This window comes from Rosa chinensis, chromosome 5 (genome assembly GCF_002994745.2).
Source record: "Rosa chinensis cultivar Old Blush chromosome 5, RchiOBHm-V2, whole genome shotgun sequence".
Taxonomy (NCBI): domain Eukaryota; kingdom Viridiplantae; phylum Streptophyta; class Magnoliopsida; order Rosales; family Rosaceae; genus Rosa; species Rosa chinensis.
Genome location: NC_037092.1, coordinates 71004975 through 71021149, shown reverse-complemented (window position 1 = coordinate 71021149; position 16175 = coordinate 71004975). Strand labels below are relative to the sequence as shown.

General features: G+C 39.3%; 2 protein-coding genes across 8 annotated transcripts; one reads left to right on the top strand and one right to left on the bottom strand.

The window, feature by feature from the left end:
* The first annotated feature begins 8448 nt into the window (after positions 1 to 8448).
* LOC112202775 lies at positions 8449 to 9856 on the top strand. Its single transcript, XM_024343781.2, has 3 exons — positions 8449 to 8600; positions 8711 to 8857; positions 9292 to 9856. The coding sequence occupies exons 1-3, from the start codon at positions 8523 to 8525 to the stop codon at positions 9715 to 9717; spliced, it is 651 nt and encodes a 216-aa protein (XP_024199549.1). The 5' UTR covers positions 8449 to 8522; the 3' UTR covers positions 9718 to 9856.
* A 1329-nt stretch (positions 9857 to 11185) lies between these two features.
* Positions 11186 to 15690, bottom strand: LOC112202767 (factor of DNA methylation 2). 7 transcript variants are annotated; one of them, XM_024343768.2, is made up of 10 exons: positions 15534 to 15690; positions 15122 to 15251; positions 14597 to 15030; positions 14398 to 14454; positions 13956 to 14294; positions 13153 to 13365; positions 12456 to 12707; positions 12162 to 12374; positions 11756 to 11935; positions 11186 to 11643 (listed from the first exon to the last, which is right to left on the bottom strand). In XM_024343768.2, the coding sequence occupies exons 2-10, from the start codon at positions 15129 to 15131 to the stop codon at positions 11416 to 11418; spliced, it is 1926 nt and encodes a 641-aa protein (XP_024199536.1). In that variant the 5' UTR covers positions 15132 to 15251; positions 15534 to 15690; the 3' UTR covers positions 11186 to 11415. The 7 variants fall into 7 exon arrangements, with proteins under 7 accessions (XP_024199536.1, XP_024199539.1, XP_024199538.1 ...); XM_024343771.2 differs by having other exon boundaries at positions 12162 to 12371; XM_024343770.2 differs by having other exon boundaries at positions 15122 to 15201; positions 15534 to 15684.
* Positions 15691 to 16175: the final 485 nt, after the last annotated feature.

Here is a 16175-nt window from a genome sequence, read left to right as displayed (position 1 = left end):
TGATCATCCAGATCTTCACCGCCACACAACCCCTCAGAACCACGCCACCCAAATCTGCAGAACCCATGCCGAAACCTGCCATCCCTGCACAACTCAACCACCACGCCCAGAGCTTTTGTCTAGTACTCACCACTCAGCCACCCATCCAAACCTTGAGCCAAAAAACCTCTCTCTAGGACTCGCCGAGCAAATAGCGTTCAAACACCCGTCCGAAAGTAGTCCATTAGCGGCAAGGCAAACCCCCACCGATCTCGAGCACCGCCGGATGAGCAGAAATTCTCAAACCGTAGACCAAGAGTAATCCAAGTTTTTTGGAGCTCGATTTTTTCGGCTGTTTGTGTCCAATCAATTATCTTATGAGTAATGGGGAAACCCATAAATTTAGTGGGGGAATTTGGAAATAATTTTTCAAAAATTAGGGTATTTGGACATTTTTCCAATAAAAATGGCTACTTGTTGCTTGCTATAATTAATCTTTACAGAATAGGTGTCTGCTTCAATTGTTTTTTTTTTTTTTTTTGAATAGAAATTTATTTCATAGATCAACAGCAGAAAGAGCTGTAGTCTACCAATACTTACATAAGAAATCTGGCAAGAAAATCCGGACTAACCTACCTAAGCTAAAGCAAACCATTAAGGATCACTGGGACGCTTATATTTAAGCGAGCCTATGCAAGAATGAAAAAACATCGCCTCCTACCGAAAATGAATCATTCAACTAATAATCACTTGTCAATCACGCAATTGTGGTATAAGCAATAAACTACAAACGTCATAGAAGACTCATAAAAGTTTATCCAACCTCACACAGGCTCAATACCCTAATACATTACACAAAATTATATATGATGATATTGTTGTTAGTTGTGACATAAAGGTTATTTGAAATAATTAATATCGTGAATGTAAAATGTTTAATCTTCACTGACATCATGGAGTAATTATATATACACATCCCTGTTTTATTAATATACACCTCATAAAAAATTTATTTTTGAAGGCCAACCCTTTTGATCTTAGAGTAAGTAATTATTTTTCAGCTCTAAGAGATCATGAACATAGAATGTCTTTTGACTCTTTTCAATAGTATAACTCTTAATAAAAATTTAAGCAAATTTCATAGAAACATTGTTTTTTTTGACTTTGTCAAGGAGAACCCAAAAGCTTCCTAAGCTCAAGATAAACCCCCACATGTGAATGACTAATGTGCAAATCCTCATGTTTATAGAATTTCAAAGCTATGGTATCAATAAACCAATACAAATCATTCTTTTTTTCAATTGTGTTTTACATATCTATACTAGAGAAAAGTGTTTGTCAACCAAAACAGATTTCTTTTTACAAAAATATCCCTTAAATATTAAAAAAACTTTTGAACTGAAATATTCGAGAAGGACAAAAAAGCCAATACCCAAAAAAAAAAAATTTAAAAATTTAAAAAAAAAAAAAGTGGAGCAGTTTTCTCCACATTCTGTGAAACAACTACCAACGTAGCCATCCACATCTATACAGTGTGTTTGACGTCCAGTATATTATTAAGTTGGGAAGAATTATCTTAAAAATAAAAAAGTTTTCAAGAAGGGTAACATATGTTTAAGTATAATGTATTTGAGAGAGATTGATGAGAGAGATGTATTCTTATTATTGAGAATAGGAGCCCTATATATAGGGATTACAAAGTGCTAGTTCTAATGTTACAAGGAATACCAATCCGTGTAGGATTGGGAAATCTAGAACCTTCTCTCCTATTGCTACTCCTAGTTTGATAAGGCACACTAAATCGATATTCCTTCAACACTCCCCCTTGTGCCGCTTCAAACTTGGTGGTGACGCTTCATCCGTTGCCTCGTTAAAAACCTTGCCAGGTAACAAAAACCCTGTGGGATAAAAATAACCCTGGTCGAAGGACAAAAAGAGCACAACACGTCCTTCACTCTTCGAGATCGAACATGTAGACATCATAACTCCCCCTGATGTCGATATCTCCCCCTGATTGCTATAATCGTGGGAGTTCGGATAACTTTCTCAATCCGATGCTCTTCACATGTTTCTCGAAGGTGGATTTAGGTAACGACTTAGTGAATAAGTCCGCTACATTATCCTCTGATCGGATTTGATTCACTTCAATCTTTAGGAGTGATTGTTGTTGCTGATTATAAAAGAACTTAGGCAATATATGCTTGGTGTTGTCGCCCTTGATGAAACCTAACTTCATTTGTTCAATACAAGCTGCATTATCCTCATAAATGCATGTAGGTTCATTTGTGGTAGACTTCAAACCACAACTTCCTTGAATGTGTCGAATTACGGACCTTAGCCATACACATTCACGTACAGCTTCATGTAGAGCAATAATCTCTGCATGATTTGAGGAAGTAGCAACAAGGGTCTGTTTTGTAGACCTCCAAGATATCGCAGTGCTTCCCATGGTAAAGACATAACCAGTTTGGGAGCGACCTTTGTGAGGGTCAGAGAGGTACCCTGCATCAGCAAAACCCATCAAGACATCATTGTCGTTTTGATGGAGGGAGATAGGAGAATGCCGGCCACCATGAGCGGTGGCGGCGCCGGCGGCGGCAACATGGCCGGCGGCCATTCCATGGACGGGGGCGTTTTGCCTCTTGGGGTCCAATCCCAATTTTCCGTCATTCCTTTTCTCTCTGTAGGGATAGAATAGGCCCATATCAATCGTACCTCTTAGGTATCGAAAGATTGTCTTTATACCAATCCAATGGCGGCGTGTTGGCGCAGAGCTATGTCGAGCTAACAAGTTCACTGCGAATGAGATATCCGGTCTTGTGCATTGAGCTAAGTACAATAATGCGCCTATTGCACTCAAATAGGGCACTTCGGCCTCTAATGGTTCTTCGTCCTCATCCCTTGGACGAAACGGATCTTTTCCGGGCTCAAGACTACGGCCGATCATGGGAGTACTCGTAGGCTTTGCTTTATCTTCATTAAAGCGCCTTAGGATTTTCTGAGTATATGCAGACTGATGGATCAAGATTCCATCACTACGGTGCTCGAGTTCTAAACCGAGACAAAACCGTGTTTTCCCAAGATCTTTCATCTCAAATTCGGATTTCAAGTATTTAGCAGTTACCTTCAACTCATCTAGAGTTCCAATTAGGTTCATGTCATCGACATAAACTGCTACGATTGCAAATCCGGAACTTGTTCTTTTAATGAACACGCATGGGCATATTTCATTGTTAATATATCCCTTCCCAATCAAGTAGTCACTTAGACGGTTATACCACATCCGTCCGGATTGTTTTAATCCATATAGTGAGCGTTTTAATCTTATTGAAAACGCGCTCCGTGGTTTAGAGCCACTTGATTTGGGTAATTGAAGTCCATCTGGAACCTTCATATATATCTCTGAATCTAGATCCCCATAGAGATATGCTGTAACCACATCCATAAGCTGCATGTCAAGTTTTTCGGAAACTACCAAACTGACAAGGTAGCGGAACGTTATAACGTCCATTACGGGAGAATATGTCTCCTCGTAGTCAATTCCAGGGCGTTGTGAGAAACCTTGCGCCACAAGGCGGGCTTTGTATCTAACAACCTCGTTTTTCTCATTACGCTTTCTAACAAAGACCCATTTATGGCCAACAGACTTTACACTTGGGGGTGTCTGCGTTACAGGCCCAAATACCTGTCTCTTTGTTAGTGAATCCAATTCAACCTGGATTGCATCTTTCCATTTAGGCCAATCCGCTCTTTGTTGACATTCTTCAACAGAGCGAGGTTCGATATCATCATATTCTATAATTCCTTTTGCAATATGATATGCAAATGCATCATCAATCGCCATAGAATTTCTATCCATCATCTCATGTACACTAGTGTAATTTATGGAGATCTCTCTATTCTCTGGAGTTGGTTCTGACATTGGAGCGTCCCCCAATGATGTCTCTTTGACATAACCATAATCCGGAATATTCTCATGAGATGGATTATTTACATCGATGATTAATGGATTATTTTGTGCCGAACTCGCTTTCTTTCTTGGGCGAGAATCCATCGAACCTATGGGCCTCCCGCGCTTCTTGGCGGGAGCCGTGGGCCTAGCCACAACGTCACCATCATTGAGAGATGGGACGTTGGCGCCATGCTCATGCATTCTTGAGTTGGCGTCATGTCCTCTACTTTTAGGGACATCAATCCTTGCAGGCACGTTTGCAGCAGGTATGTGTGATCTCGTCACTTTAGCGATATCAGAAAACGCATCAGGCATCGAATCTGCTACGTTCTGAAGATCGAGAATTCTCCGCACTTCAATTTCTGACTGTGCGGTTCGGGGATCAAGATGAGACAGAGTGGGGACAGACCACGACAATTCCTGTCGTTCCTGTTGAACATTGATGTTCTTATCTCCCCCTAACGACGGGAAGACTGTCTCATCGAAGTGACAATCCGCAAATCTAGCGGTAAAGAGATCGCCTGTCAAGGGTTCTATGTAGCGGATAATTGTTGGAGAATCATATCCAACATAAAGGCCTAATCGTCTTTGAGGACCCATTTTGGTGCGCTGTGGCGGCGCAATAGGCACATAGACTGCACACCCAAATATGCGTAAGTGTGAGACATCAGGCTCATACCCAGTAACCATCTGGGACGCAGAGAAGGGTTGAGTGGCAGTGGGCCTCAGACGAATAAGCACAGCTGCATGCAATATTGCATAGCCCCAAGCAGAAATAGGGAGATTGGTGCGCATCACCAATGCTCGAGCAACCATTTGTAGTCGTTTAATGGTGGCTTCTGCGAGACCATTTTGGGTATGAACATGAGGAACAGGATGTTCAACATCAATCCCAATGGACATGCAATAATCATCAAAAGTCTTTGATGTAAACTCCCCAGCATTGTCTAATCTTATAGACTTAATGGGATGATCAGGGTGGTGAGCCCGTAACTTAATTATTTGTGCTAGGAGTTTAGCAAATGCAGCGTTCCTTGTGGACAATAGCATGACATGTGACCAGCGTGTCGATGCATCAACCAACACCATAAAATATCTAAATGGTCCGCATGGTGGTTGAATAGGTCCACAAATATCACCTTGGATTCTTTGCAAGAATGGTATATTTTCTTTGGTGTCCTTTGCATAGGATGGTCTCGATCCTAACTTTGCTAAAGAGCAGGCTTTGCAGAACGAATGATGGGCTTTGGAAACAACCAATGAGGATTTTGGTTGAGCCATGAAGTCACAATGGACTTTAGAAGTCGAAATTTGAGTCAGAGGAGCAGAGGTGGCGTCAAAGCCACCCTTGAGCCGCAGGGGGATGGCGGCGCCGGCTAGTGGTGGCCGGACTTGAAGGGGGAAGGCACCGTGAGGCGCAGGTGCTCCTCCTTGATCCAAATTTCGAGTTTTACTTCCTTTCGTTCTGAAAAAGGGATGTCCGGGTGAAGTCTTTAATATACGGATCATCATGTCACGACCTGGGTGTCCCAAACGGTCGTGCCAAAGCCTATACGTGTCGGAATCCCATAAATCATCTCTCATGACATGGTTGGATTCAATGACTCGAATAGTGGTTGCATACAACCCACTAGAGCGACACATAAGTTTCTCTAATACTCGTTTATGTCCGTAGTCATTAGAGGTGATGCAAAGGAACTCTTGTCCATTCTCACAATGTGTTTCCACATGAAAACCATTGGCTCTTATATCTTTGAAATAATAAAGTTCGAAAAACATGTCTACGACATGAGATAAAATAAATCGATACTTTATTAATAATATCCAATGATGACACCAAAGTTTCGTGACCATAATCTAATCCAATATAAAAATCAAATCGTAGACAAATCGTAGTCACTCTATCCGTTCGGCAATTTCAATTTAGTTGTGACCAGGTAAGGTAAGGCGAGATTTTGGTGGAGCGTTGCTCACTTTTAAAACCGTTCTCTCAAATCAAACCTTGCCTAGACATCACAAGTACTCTTGAGTACGCTTAGAGGGAAAGAGTTAATACAATAAGTCATTTTATTGATATAAGGCATAATTGCCATGACATAATTCTTGGAAAAATAAAAGACTATAAATAAAAATCTGCGGTATTTTGTCTTCATCGCCAGATTTAAAGTCTTTGTGAACTCGAAGTCTTGATCACCATGATGCGACTACCTTCGTAGGTACATTGCAAATTCAGGTCCATTGATCAGACGTTCCATATCAGAAATAGACACCATAAAGAGGATTCTCCCTTGATTGAGGCGCATTGGCGCAATATGCATAGTCCCTAGGACTGGTGGCGTTGGAAAGTGGTGCCCATGGCCAACGTTGGCTCCATGGTTTCCAACCCTATTTCCCTCAAAATCACGCCTCCTACGGTCGTGGGATTGTCGCCTTGAGCGATTACCTTCTTGAGCATTTCGATCGTATGGATCATGACGTCGATGGCGACTTTCTCTAGCCATAGGACGATGCTCTTGATAGCTATCTTGAAGCCTATCAAATCTTCTTTTCACAAGTTCATTGCCATGTCTTTCAGTAGTGACCATAGCTTCAATAAGCTGTTGAAAACTTGTGATTCGCCTTGCATTTACATGAGTCCGGAATAAGTCAGAGGACCTCATAGCATAGACGGGGAAGGTATTGAGGGTTTTCTCAATCAATTGGTCTTCTGTGATTGTTTTTCCACAGAGACGCATCATTGCTTTGATGCTGAGAGCTTCCGAATAAAATTGCATGACAGTGTCAAATTCATAGAAGCGAAGATCGTTCCATTCTGCTTCTGTATTCGGAAGAATGGAGTCACGAACATTGCCATATCCTTCGCGAAGCGCATGCCAAAGCTTTATGGCGCTATCCTCATTTATGAACTCAAACTGGAGGTCACTATCCATGTGACGTTTCATAAAGGCAAGTGCCTTGGAATTATCTTTCTCAGTTTGAGGGTCTGGAGCTGTTTCTATAAGACAAAGCTCTTGGATTGTATGCAATAAATCACGGGCAATGAGGTGGATCTCGACATCAGTGACCCAAATTAAGTACCTTTTGCCTGCATAATCCAATGGAACAAAATCGAGTTTGTTTGTGTTTGACATCCTGAAAGATGAAACAAAAACAAGTTAGTTTCGGAGTCAATGCTTCCACGAAAACTAAATAAGATTTCCGAGCTATGCTACCAAGAAATCGATTTCCAAGAATAATTGGATTAGACCGAAACAATGATGTTTAAATGGTCAAAATCTATGCTCACGAACGCTCTTAGTCCGTAGCTTACGAACGCTCTTAGTTCGTTAAATCGATGCTTACGGACGCTCTTAGTCCGAAGTCTTACGAACGCTCTTAGTTCGTTAATTGCGTGAATCCCCACGATTCCGCTTTTCTCAAAAATCGAACCCACGTTATAAGAAAGGTGGGATGTAGAAGAAGGGAGGTTTTCAAGTCCCCGAGAAAAGAAGAAGAAATATAAATTCTGAAATTATAGGAACTTCAAAACTTACTCTTTTGAATACTTACTTGTATTTGGATCACGCGCGTGTCGATGCAGGCGTGATGGAGCGAAGCAATCCGAGTAGATTCTGTTCTGAACAGCTTGTACCTCGATTGGTGTACAGATCTCAATATGACTCCGATAAGGCTGAAATTCGGAGGTTAGATGGAAGAGACAGAGACGAACAACTTTGATGAAGAAAGTTTTTCGATCTGAGCTTCCGAACTAGACGTTTCGAGGCTTGCAAGAAGACGGATGTGCACAGGAACGGGAAAAAGATGCAGTGGGTGTGCGTTGGCTTGTTTGCGCAGCAGGGATGCTTCGGTGGCAGCAGGCTGGAACGCAGGGCTGCAGGGAGGGGGCAGCAGGGGCTGCTGTGCAAGGTTGCAAGCGCACGGGCGCTCGGGCTGCAGCGAAGGCTCGGCTAGCTCGGGCTAGGGGCTGATTTGTGAATGAGTTTTGGTTTTCTGTTTTGTGGTTAGAGTCGTGCTGATAACGTGTTTAAGTATAATGTATTTGAGAGAGATTGATGAAAGAGATGTATTCTTATTATTGAGAATAGGAGCCCTATATATAGGGATTACAAAGTGCTAGTTCTAATGTTACAAGGAATACCAATCCGTGTAGGATTGGGAAATCTAGAACCTTCTCTCCTATTGCTACTCCTAGTTTGATAAGGCACACTAAATCGATATTCCTTCAACAACATAGTGATTTTAATTTGTCAAAAATAATCGATGTAGGGTGGGAGTATATAAAATTTCTCATTTAATTTTCTAGAAAACAAAAAAAATTGTTGTGGACAACTGGACAAGTTTTTCGAGTGAAATGAAGTTAATGAACTAATGAAAACATCTGTATTTCTAACAGAAACAGTCAAAAGTAAAATCCATTTTTTTTTTTTTTGGGTGAATAGTCAAAAGTAAAATCCAATCCGGTGGAATGTTGTAATTATTGAACGACTCTTTATGAGTAAGAACTGGTTTCACATGAATTAAATCTCTGCACCCTGGCCAGTTCTTCTGACTACTGTTGAGTATCCACTTCATATCTGAGAAGAAATCCGAAATGTCTCCAACCAAGTCAGCTCAAACTGCTCGGAAATCAACCGGCGGTAAATTCCCCAAGAAGCGGCTGGGCACCCTGGTAATTAAAGTTTCCTCCTTTTCCATTTTGCCTTGTGCTTAGTTCTCTTCATCTGTTTCTTACATCAATCCTCATGTTTGTTTTGTCTTGTTCCTTCTCCTAAAAACAAGCCTGATAGAAAACCAGCAAACCCACCTCAGGTTGGTGCCCCAAGAACCTCTGTGATGGCACCACCACCGCCCCAAGCCACATTTTTGAGGGGAGGTTTAGTAAGCCCTGTGAATCTCAGAGCTGAGCTCTCCCAGCATTGTGCTTCTGTAAGTTAAATTACATACAATCCCTGTTTGTTTTGTTCAACTCCCTTTACATTATTAATAGAAAGCCTGTTTAATTGGGAACATAGGTTTAGTTGATATTATATGTAGTTCAATGGCTTGATAAGGATTTGTTGTGGAGACAAAGTAAGCACTAGAATGAATTGAAGAAAGTAGATACATTTGAAAGAAACTAACTGAACCCATTTTGCAAATTCATGTCTTCAACTCTTTTACTTCTAAATCGAATCATATGGCTTGTAATAGAAGTCTAGATATTATGAATGGTGGCTCCTGTTTTTGAAACTTTGATACTAATCTACCCTTATAATTAAAATTCAAGTTGAATCGTTTAATTTCATCAATCCAAAAGGACCATACAGTTGCTGTTCTAAGTTGGGAGAATATTGGGTCTGGTTTGTACTTGTGTTCCGCAGGTTGGCACATATATGGACTGGTCCGATGCCACTATCCAGAATTTAACGAAAGAGCGAGACCTGGCCTTTAAGGAGAAAGACCTGGTCTCCAAGGAGCGAGACTTGGCTTATAAGGAGCGAGATTTGACCTTGAAGGAGTTAAGGGAGGTTCAAAAGGACTTGTCCAAGTGCCAATCTGAGTTGGAGCAGAGCCAGAAGAGCTTGGAACTATGCAAGAACCAATTTGAGGTTGAGAAGAGAAAGTTGACTGAAGATTTGATGCAGGACTTCCAAGAACAACTCTTTATGACAGAGAGCCAGCAGTACAGTGTTGGGTACAGTGATTGCTCCAAGGGCAGATGCCACAGGCTTGGATGGACTTCGGAGCAGGTTGAAGTGTTTGCTGATGAGCTCTACTTCAGTGACATGGAGGAAGAAGAAGCCTGAACAAGACTAGCATATAATTTGGTGATTGCTAATCTTATTCGCAATTTCGATGTCAATCAAAACTTTTATCTTTGTACAGACGCATCGGCACTGTATGCCTATATTCATGAATTAATAAAGTTACAGAATTTGATCTTCATGCGCAGAAAGTCTAATAATATCTGGTAAACTAGTTGAGATTGACATGGTATCTGCCATTTCAGTCAGGTCACAAAACATACATACTTCAGGGCACTCTTGGCCAATAAGTTTCAGTAGCTTCCTATTATCTTACAGTTATTGTCTATTACATATTAAAAATTAGCTTGCTAAGTGCAAGTAGTTTCCTATTAGGAAATTATACATCCAAAGTTTTCCACTTTCAGCATGCACCGATTGTCTAGCTCGTTCCCCTCAGTCTTCTTTTTTTCCAGATATAGCATTACATTTTCCCTTGAGTTTCTGATACCATTGCCAGTTAATCAGCAAAACTAAATATTATCAAATAATGAGTACCCAAGTATATGATGAATCTCCTAGTTTGCTATCTAGTTTCATTATTAGTAAGGACCAGATTATTAAGGAATATTAAACAAACCTCTGCTTCTTTTTTCAACCGCAAGCCCTCTTCACGTGCCCTCTCAACCTGAAAGAGCAAGGCAGAGACAATTATATGCTCATATTGCTAAGTAGAAAACAATTTAACACCAGAGTAAGACTGAAAACTAAGAATAATATATGAATACGTACTATTTGTTGGCAATGTTGTTGCATAAGCAGCTCAAGATGTTTCTTTCGAGCTTCCAATTCTGTTTTGGGTATCTCTCGATCCTCTAACAAAATCTTCATCTCACTTACACCTTGTTGCAATTTTCGTGCTTCTAACCAACAATTCATGAAGTGAAGTAAGTTAGTACCACAATTAAAATTAAGGGATAGAAAATAAATGAATTGAACTCATTGAATACTGCTGGAAACTAACAATCTGAGTCAACTTACCTTCTTGACAAGCTTTGATCATATCCACGTCCATTTTCTTCTTTTCCCCTGTGCCTTGTGTGGAGAGAAGAAGCTACTGCAGTATTGAGATTATAAAAGAAGAAGGAAGAGGAAAGCTTGAGCTTCCGTGGGAAGGAAGCGCCTTGCTAGCTACTGTAAACAGTTGAAGTGATTGATGTGATTGTACTACAGATTAAGCTTCTCAAGGAAGTTATAACATCAACCATGGCTTCTGAAAGAAACTACTTTGTAATGATGTTCTGGTTTCCGGATTTTATCATTGTAGATTTTGTACTTGTACTTCGTCCATAATGCATAGTTTGGTTTTCAAAGGCTGGTGTATGAATCCTTTTTTTGTAAAAACAAAGAACTCATAATAACAAGGGATGTACGGACAATTTGAAACATCAAAAAGCTGATATCAACCGCTCCCCTTTCTTTTTCAAAAAACAAAAACAAATAACCAACTTAACTAACAAAACCTCGAGCATAACCAACACCAAGCATATCAAATTGAAAAGCTTAAACAACTGAAAGAGGTAAGTTGCTTCCTAGAATCTCCCCAAGAAACTCTCAACTGCCTTTAACACTAACGTTGGCAAAATTTATCAGTTTGAAAGTTGCAAAATCCCGTGCAAGATACATGTATATTTGAAGCTACATCTGAGTCTTTAGGAAGATTCTTAATGTTCGCCCTGCTAAATTCCAACTGCCGATGAGTCAAATTTTTCTTTTCCTTTTCAGAGGTCTCCAGTTCAATAGTATATATGATAATCCCTCTTGTAGTGTTGCCCTCCTCCCTTTTTGAAAGTTCCATAGTTCTTCTGTTACATACATACCACTCGAATTGTACTCCTTCAGTTCCATCAAGGCAGTTGTGACTGCCTTGTACACTCCATCGTTGCCCTTTATAAACTTCAATTTTTCATCTTCTACATCAAGAATTTCCTGCACCACATCCAATAGAGCATAGAGCAACAACAAATGAACGCGTCATCAAAAAATGGTAGTCTAGCTTTTGATTATTGGGTGTGCTTGATTAGTTTTGTATATATTATACCTTCCGATTTCCAAATTCATCCTCGATCGGTTTAAAAGGATACCAGCTTGGATCACTAATACAATCCTGCCACACCTCTGGTTCTAGCATAGAATTATCTCTCTTGCATGCAGTTGCAAAAGGGGTGATGTCAATCTCTCCCATTCTCTTCACGCCAATAAAACCGCCATCCACCAGTTCCTGCTAGGCAGAAAGTCACAGGGTAAAGACTGGACTTAAACTGATTCCGGAAATTATACAAATTCTGGATCTGTACCAGTCTATTCACCACATTATCAACCCTCATTTGAAAAAATAGAGAACTCCGTGCCCTTTTGGTACATAGATGCAAGCATCTTGTATCTAAGCACACAATCATGCAATGAATGAACAACAGCCAGAGGTTTAGAACCTTTCTTAAACATACCCTGATTAACTCCTTGCGAGCATCCTGCAGTTCATCGTTACTTTCACGCTCCTTGACAAATAGTGTAGAGTTGAGCTCTTCTGAATATTCTAACTCAGCTTTTAAATCTTTCAACTCAGCTTTTAAATCTTTCAACTCAGCTTCCTTCTCCTCTAACTTCTTTTGAATTTCATTAGTCCCATCATCCGGTTTTTTCTTCTTCATATCAAGCTGCTGTTCCAATTAAACAATATTTTCAGACACATTTGTATTCAATGAAACTTCCTAGTTTCAACAACATAAATAGAAACAAACCTTTTGTTCTGACAGCATTTTACCAACCCTCTTTCTCAGCAGTTTCAATTGGTTCAGTACATACGATATTCCCTCTTTCACTGTTGCCTTCCTCCCTTCTTTAAAATTCCATAATTCTGCTATTGGAGTCCTACCATTGGTATTATAGCTGTTCAATTCCACCAAGGCAGTTGTCACAGCCTTGTATACTTCGATATCAAGATTGCAGACCTTTAACTGTTTCAATTTTTCATCTTCTTCGTTGATAGTCAGCTTGTACCCGCATCCAAAATATCCCAGTTAGCAAACCCAAATGGAATTGAGAAGAAAAAATGCATGGATTTGGACTTGATGGTTGAATAGATATTAATAAAAAATAAAAAGAAGAAGAAAAGCTCCCTGTTATAAAAGACCAGTACCATAGATTGACAGTGCAGTGCAAAAGAAGTATAAAAGTTAACAATGCGCCACAGGGGATACATGAAGATTGCAGGTTCAAAGGATTGATCACAGAAATAATCTCTTTGATAAAAAATGCGCTAGCTTGTATTTGCAGAAAAGACATGAATAATTCTTTCATTGAAACCATGCACTCACTAAAAGTAGAATTGGTATGGCAGGAGCTACAGAACATGGACTCGTTAACAGTGGTACTCTAAAAGATAAAGCTTCAATGGTCTAATTGGGAATTACAAGTTACATACATATATCTACATACCTTAGAATTTCCACAAGAATCCATGCTAGTTGTGAATGGATACCAATTTGGATCCCTGAGGTAGCCCTCCCACTGAGAATATAGTGTTGCTGCCTTGTCATCTGCTTCTTTTTTAGAATATTGTCTCTTGCATGAAGTTTGAAATGGTTTGTTGTCAAGCTCTCCCATTCTCTTCACGCCAATTGTAGTACAGAAGTTTAATCCCCCTAGTCCCTGCACTGCCCATAAGTTATGATCCCACCAAATGAAAAGACATTATCCCACTGAGATAAAACTAAGGCTTGGACATGAATCCTCCATCCAATGATATATCAAGTAACAGTTCAAGATATCAAAACCAAAAAAGAAATAAAAAATAAAAAATATGTTAGACAGGAAATTGTAATTGGAAAAGAAAATGGTATTTGGGGAACAAAGCCTGATGTTTAAAGTGCTGAAAACATGGGATAATCGCAGACTAAATTTCCAAAGCCTGTATCATGTTAAGCGTCATAGCAGAAAACCAGTACGATACTAATTAAGTACCAATATTCAATCCAAAATAAATTACAGATACATGCATAGTCCAAAAAGCAAAACCCACACAAACAAACACAATACTATCAACCCTCGCATTGGTTCAGCCTAATTGATTCTTCCCTAGTTAAGCCCTCTCCTAGATTGAAATTGTAAAGTATTGTCATTCCCTTTGTTTCAGGATATTCATACCTTTAAATCCATGTATAGTGTAAGCTTCTTGTATTTTCATACAATAGTATGGAATAAACACATATAAAGAAATTGAAAACCTTTTGTTTACATACATTGATGAACTCTTGACGAGCCTCCTGAAGTTCGGCTTCACTCTGATCATCCTTTTTCAGAAGATCTTTCTTCTGAGCTTCACAATGATCATGCTTTTTTTTAAGTTCATTTCTTTCAGATTCACTCTCCCCTAGCATTTTCTTAAGATCATTCTTTAGAGCTTCAGATTTTAAAAAGGCTTCTTTCTCCAAGAAGGTCTGTTCAAGAAGGTAACGTACATTGATCAACTCCTCTTCCTTCTTCTTTAACTTATTCAGAACAGCATCCTTTAGTTCAAGCAGGAGATTATGATGGTTGCGCAACTCATTCAATTCCCCATCAAGCTTCTCATTCTTTTTCTGCCTTGCAAGTCACTTATCAAAACTAAAATTCTAAAAATTCATTCATATAAGTTTGATTTATCATAATCACATAGTTTTGCCAAAAAAATGGAAAACAAACCTTTTCCTCAAATAGCTCTTTAATAGCCTTATTATCATCCAAGCTGAACATAAGTTGCTGAGAGAAAAAAAAAATAAAACAAAACAAAAGGCATAGCATTAGCTCATACCTATGTGAAAAGTAACCAAGCCACTATAATTCCCAACAAACAAAAGATACTTTATTAAATTTGAGTTATGAGAAGAATATATAAGAATACCAATTTCTTTTTTTGAGTGAGACTCTGCTGAAGCAATTTTTTAGCAAGTTCTTCCTTTTGAGCTCTTTCAGTTTTCTCATGCTCTTTTTTCTGAGCCTCAATATACTCAAGCTTTTTCAGAAGCGCTTTCATATCAGCTTCACTATGCACAATCTTTTTCCGGAGCTCTTTCATATTAGCTTCACTCATTTCATCCCTTTTCATAAGTTCTTTCCTCTGAGCTTCACTGTGATCATGCTTCTTCTGAAGATCTTCATTTTGAGCTTCACTCTTCTCAAGTTTTTCCTCGAGCTCTTTCTGTTGGCATCTTGTCTGCTCAAGCTTTTTCTTAAGTTCATCTATTTGAGCTTTGGATTTTGAAAAGACTCTTCTCTGCTCTAAGAAGGCCTCTTCAAAGACATGAGTCAGATGACGTACATTTTGTTGCAATTTTCCTAATTATCAACATAAGAAGATAAGTAAAACAAGCTGTTTTTGCAACGCCAAAGCCAAACTTAGGGCATCTTAAAATAGAATCAGACTCACCTATATCCATATCTTGGTTACAATATTCAGACTGATGCTCACCAAAATCTAGTTATGATATGTCAGACAAATCAAAACTGCTGCAAAGAAAATAGAAAAGATAGAAAACGATCTTGTTCTCCGTTCTCCCCTATACAAAATACAGATTAAACTAACATTCAAAGCAACCAAAAATGGAAACACGGTACAAATGCAGATAAAAGGTTTAGGGTTTAGGAAAACAGTAACACAAGTACAGAGAAAGTTCCCTAACTCATTAACTACACTGAGTTTCACGGCAGATCATAAAAAATGGATTTCATTGAATACCACAAGTTTTCCACTTTCTCTGGCATTTTCTGAGCAACCAAATAGTACATTTCATGTTTTAGAACAAAAACAACACATAAAGCACAAAGCAGAAGAGGCTCACTCGAATTGATTAGAGGGCTAGTGAGCCCTCTCTACTTCTACTCCGGTGGACGCCCAGAAACAAAACCAAAGTAAACGCTCTCTCTCTCTTTCTTGGGGTTCAGAAAGATGGATAGGCTTCTGAACTAGCTTTTCTTTTGGTTATGGTTCATAAAAGACACGTGGAAGGTGCAAATGGAATATAGAGGCATGTGCCAACGGGCGGCTTGGGCAGTCAGCGGGCAGGGCAATAGTCTCTCGAGGTCGACGGAGTTATGGGAGAGTCGAAAACAAGGCTTTGCCTAGTTCCATTTTCATGTCAATATTCTATTAATTTAAAGATTTATTTCTGCCTAGTTCCATTTCAAATTTGTAAATTAACCAATAAACTGCCCTTCCATCAGATTTATTTGTTTCTATCTATTCATCAGTCCAAATATTAACACTTACGTCTCGTTTGATCAACGGAATGGAAAGCTTTGGAAGGGAAACTTTATCATTTACTAATAGGACCTGCTCTGAATTTCACCTTAAAATCATAGAAGGCCATGTGGGACTCACTTTAGGAATAACTCTACCAAAAATCTGGCAAAATTACTCCTAAAAATAGACTACCCAAAACCTGTAAAAACATTCTAACACTCATCAATAATCATATCCATTT

What these genes read in the sequence shown, in the direction of transcription:
- LOC112202767 (XM_024343768.2), bottom strand. An exon ending in AAGAGCTATTTGAGGAAAAG is followed by an intron (nt 14,295 to 14,397) that starts GTTTGTTTTCCA and finishes CTTGCAAGGCAG; the next exon opens with AAAAAGAATGAGAAGCTTGA. An exon ending in CTCGTCAAGAGTTCATCAAT is followed by an intron (nt 13,366 to 13,955) that starts GTATGTAAACAA and finishes TGGGCAGTGCAG; the next exon opens with GGACTAGGGGGATTAAACTT.
- LOC112202775 (XM_024343781.2), top strand. Translation starts at nt 8,523, where the DNA reads ATGTCTCCAACCAAGTCAGCTCAAACTGCTCGGAAATCAACCGGCGGT. An exon ending in AGAAGCGGCTGGGCACCCTG is followed by an intron (nt 8,601 to 8,710) that starts GTAATTAAAGTT and finishes CCTAAAAACAAG; the next exon opens with CCTGATAGAAAACCAGCAAA. An exon ending in TCTCCCAGCATTGTGCTTCT is followed by an intron (nt 8,858 to 9,291) that starts GTAAGTTAAATT and finishes TGTGTTCCGCAG; the next exon opens with GTTGGCACATATATGGACTG.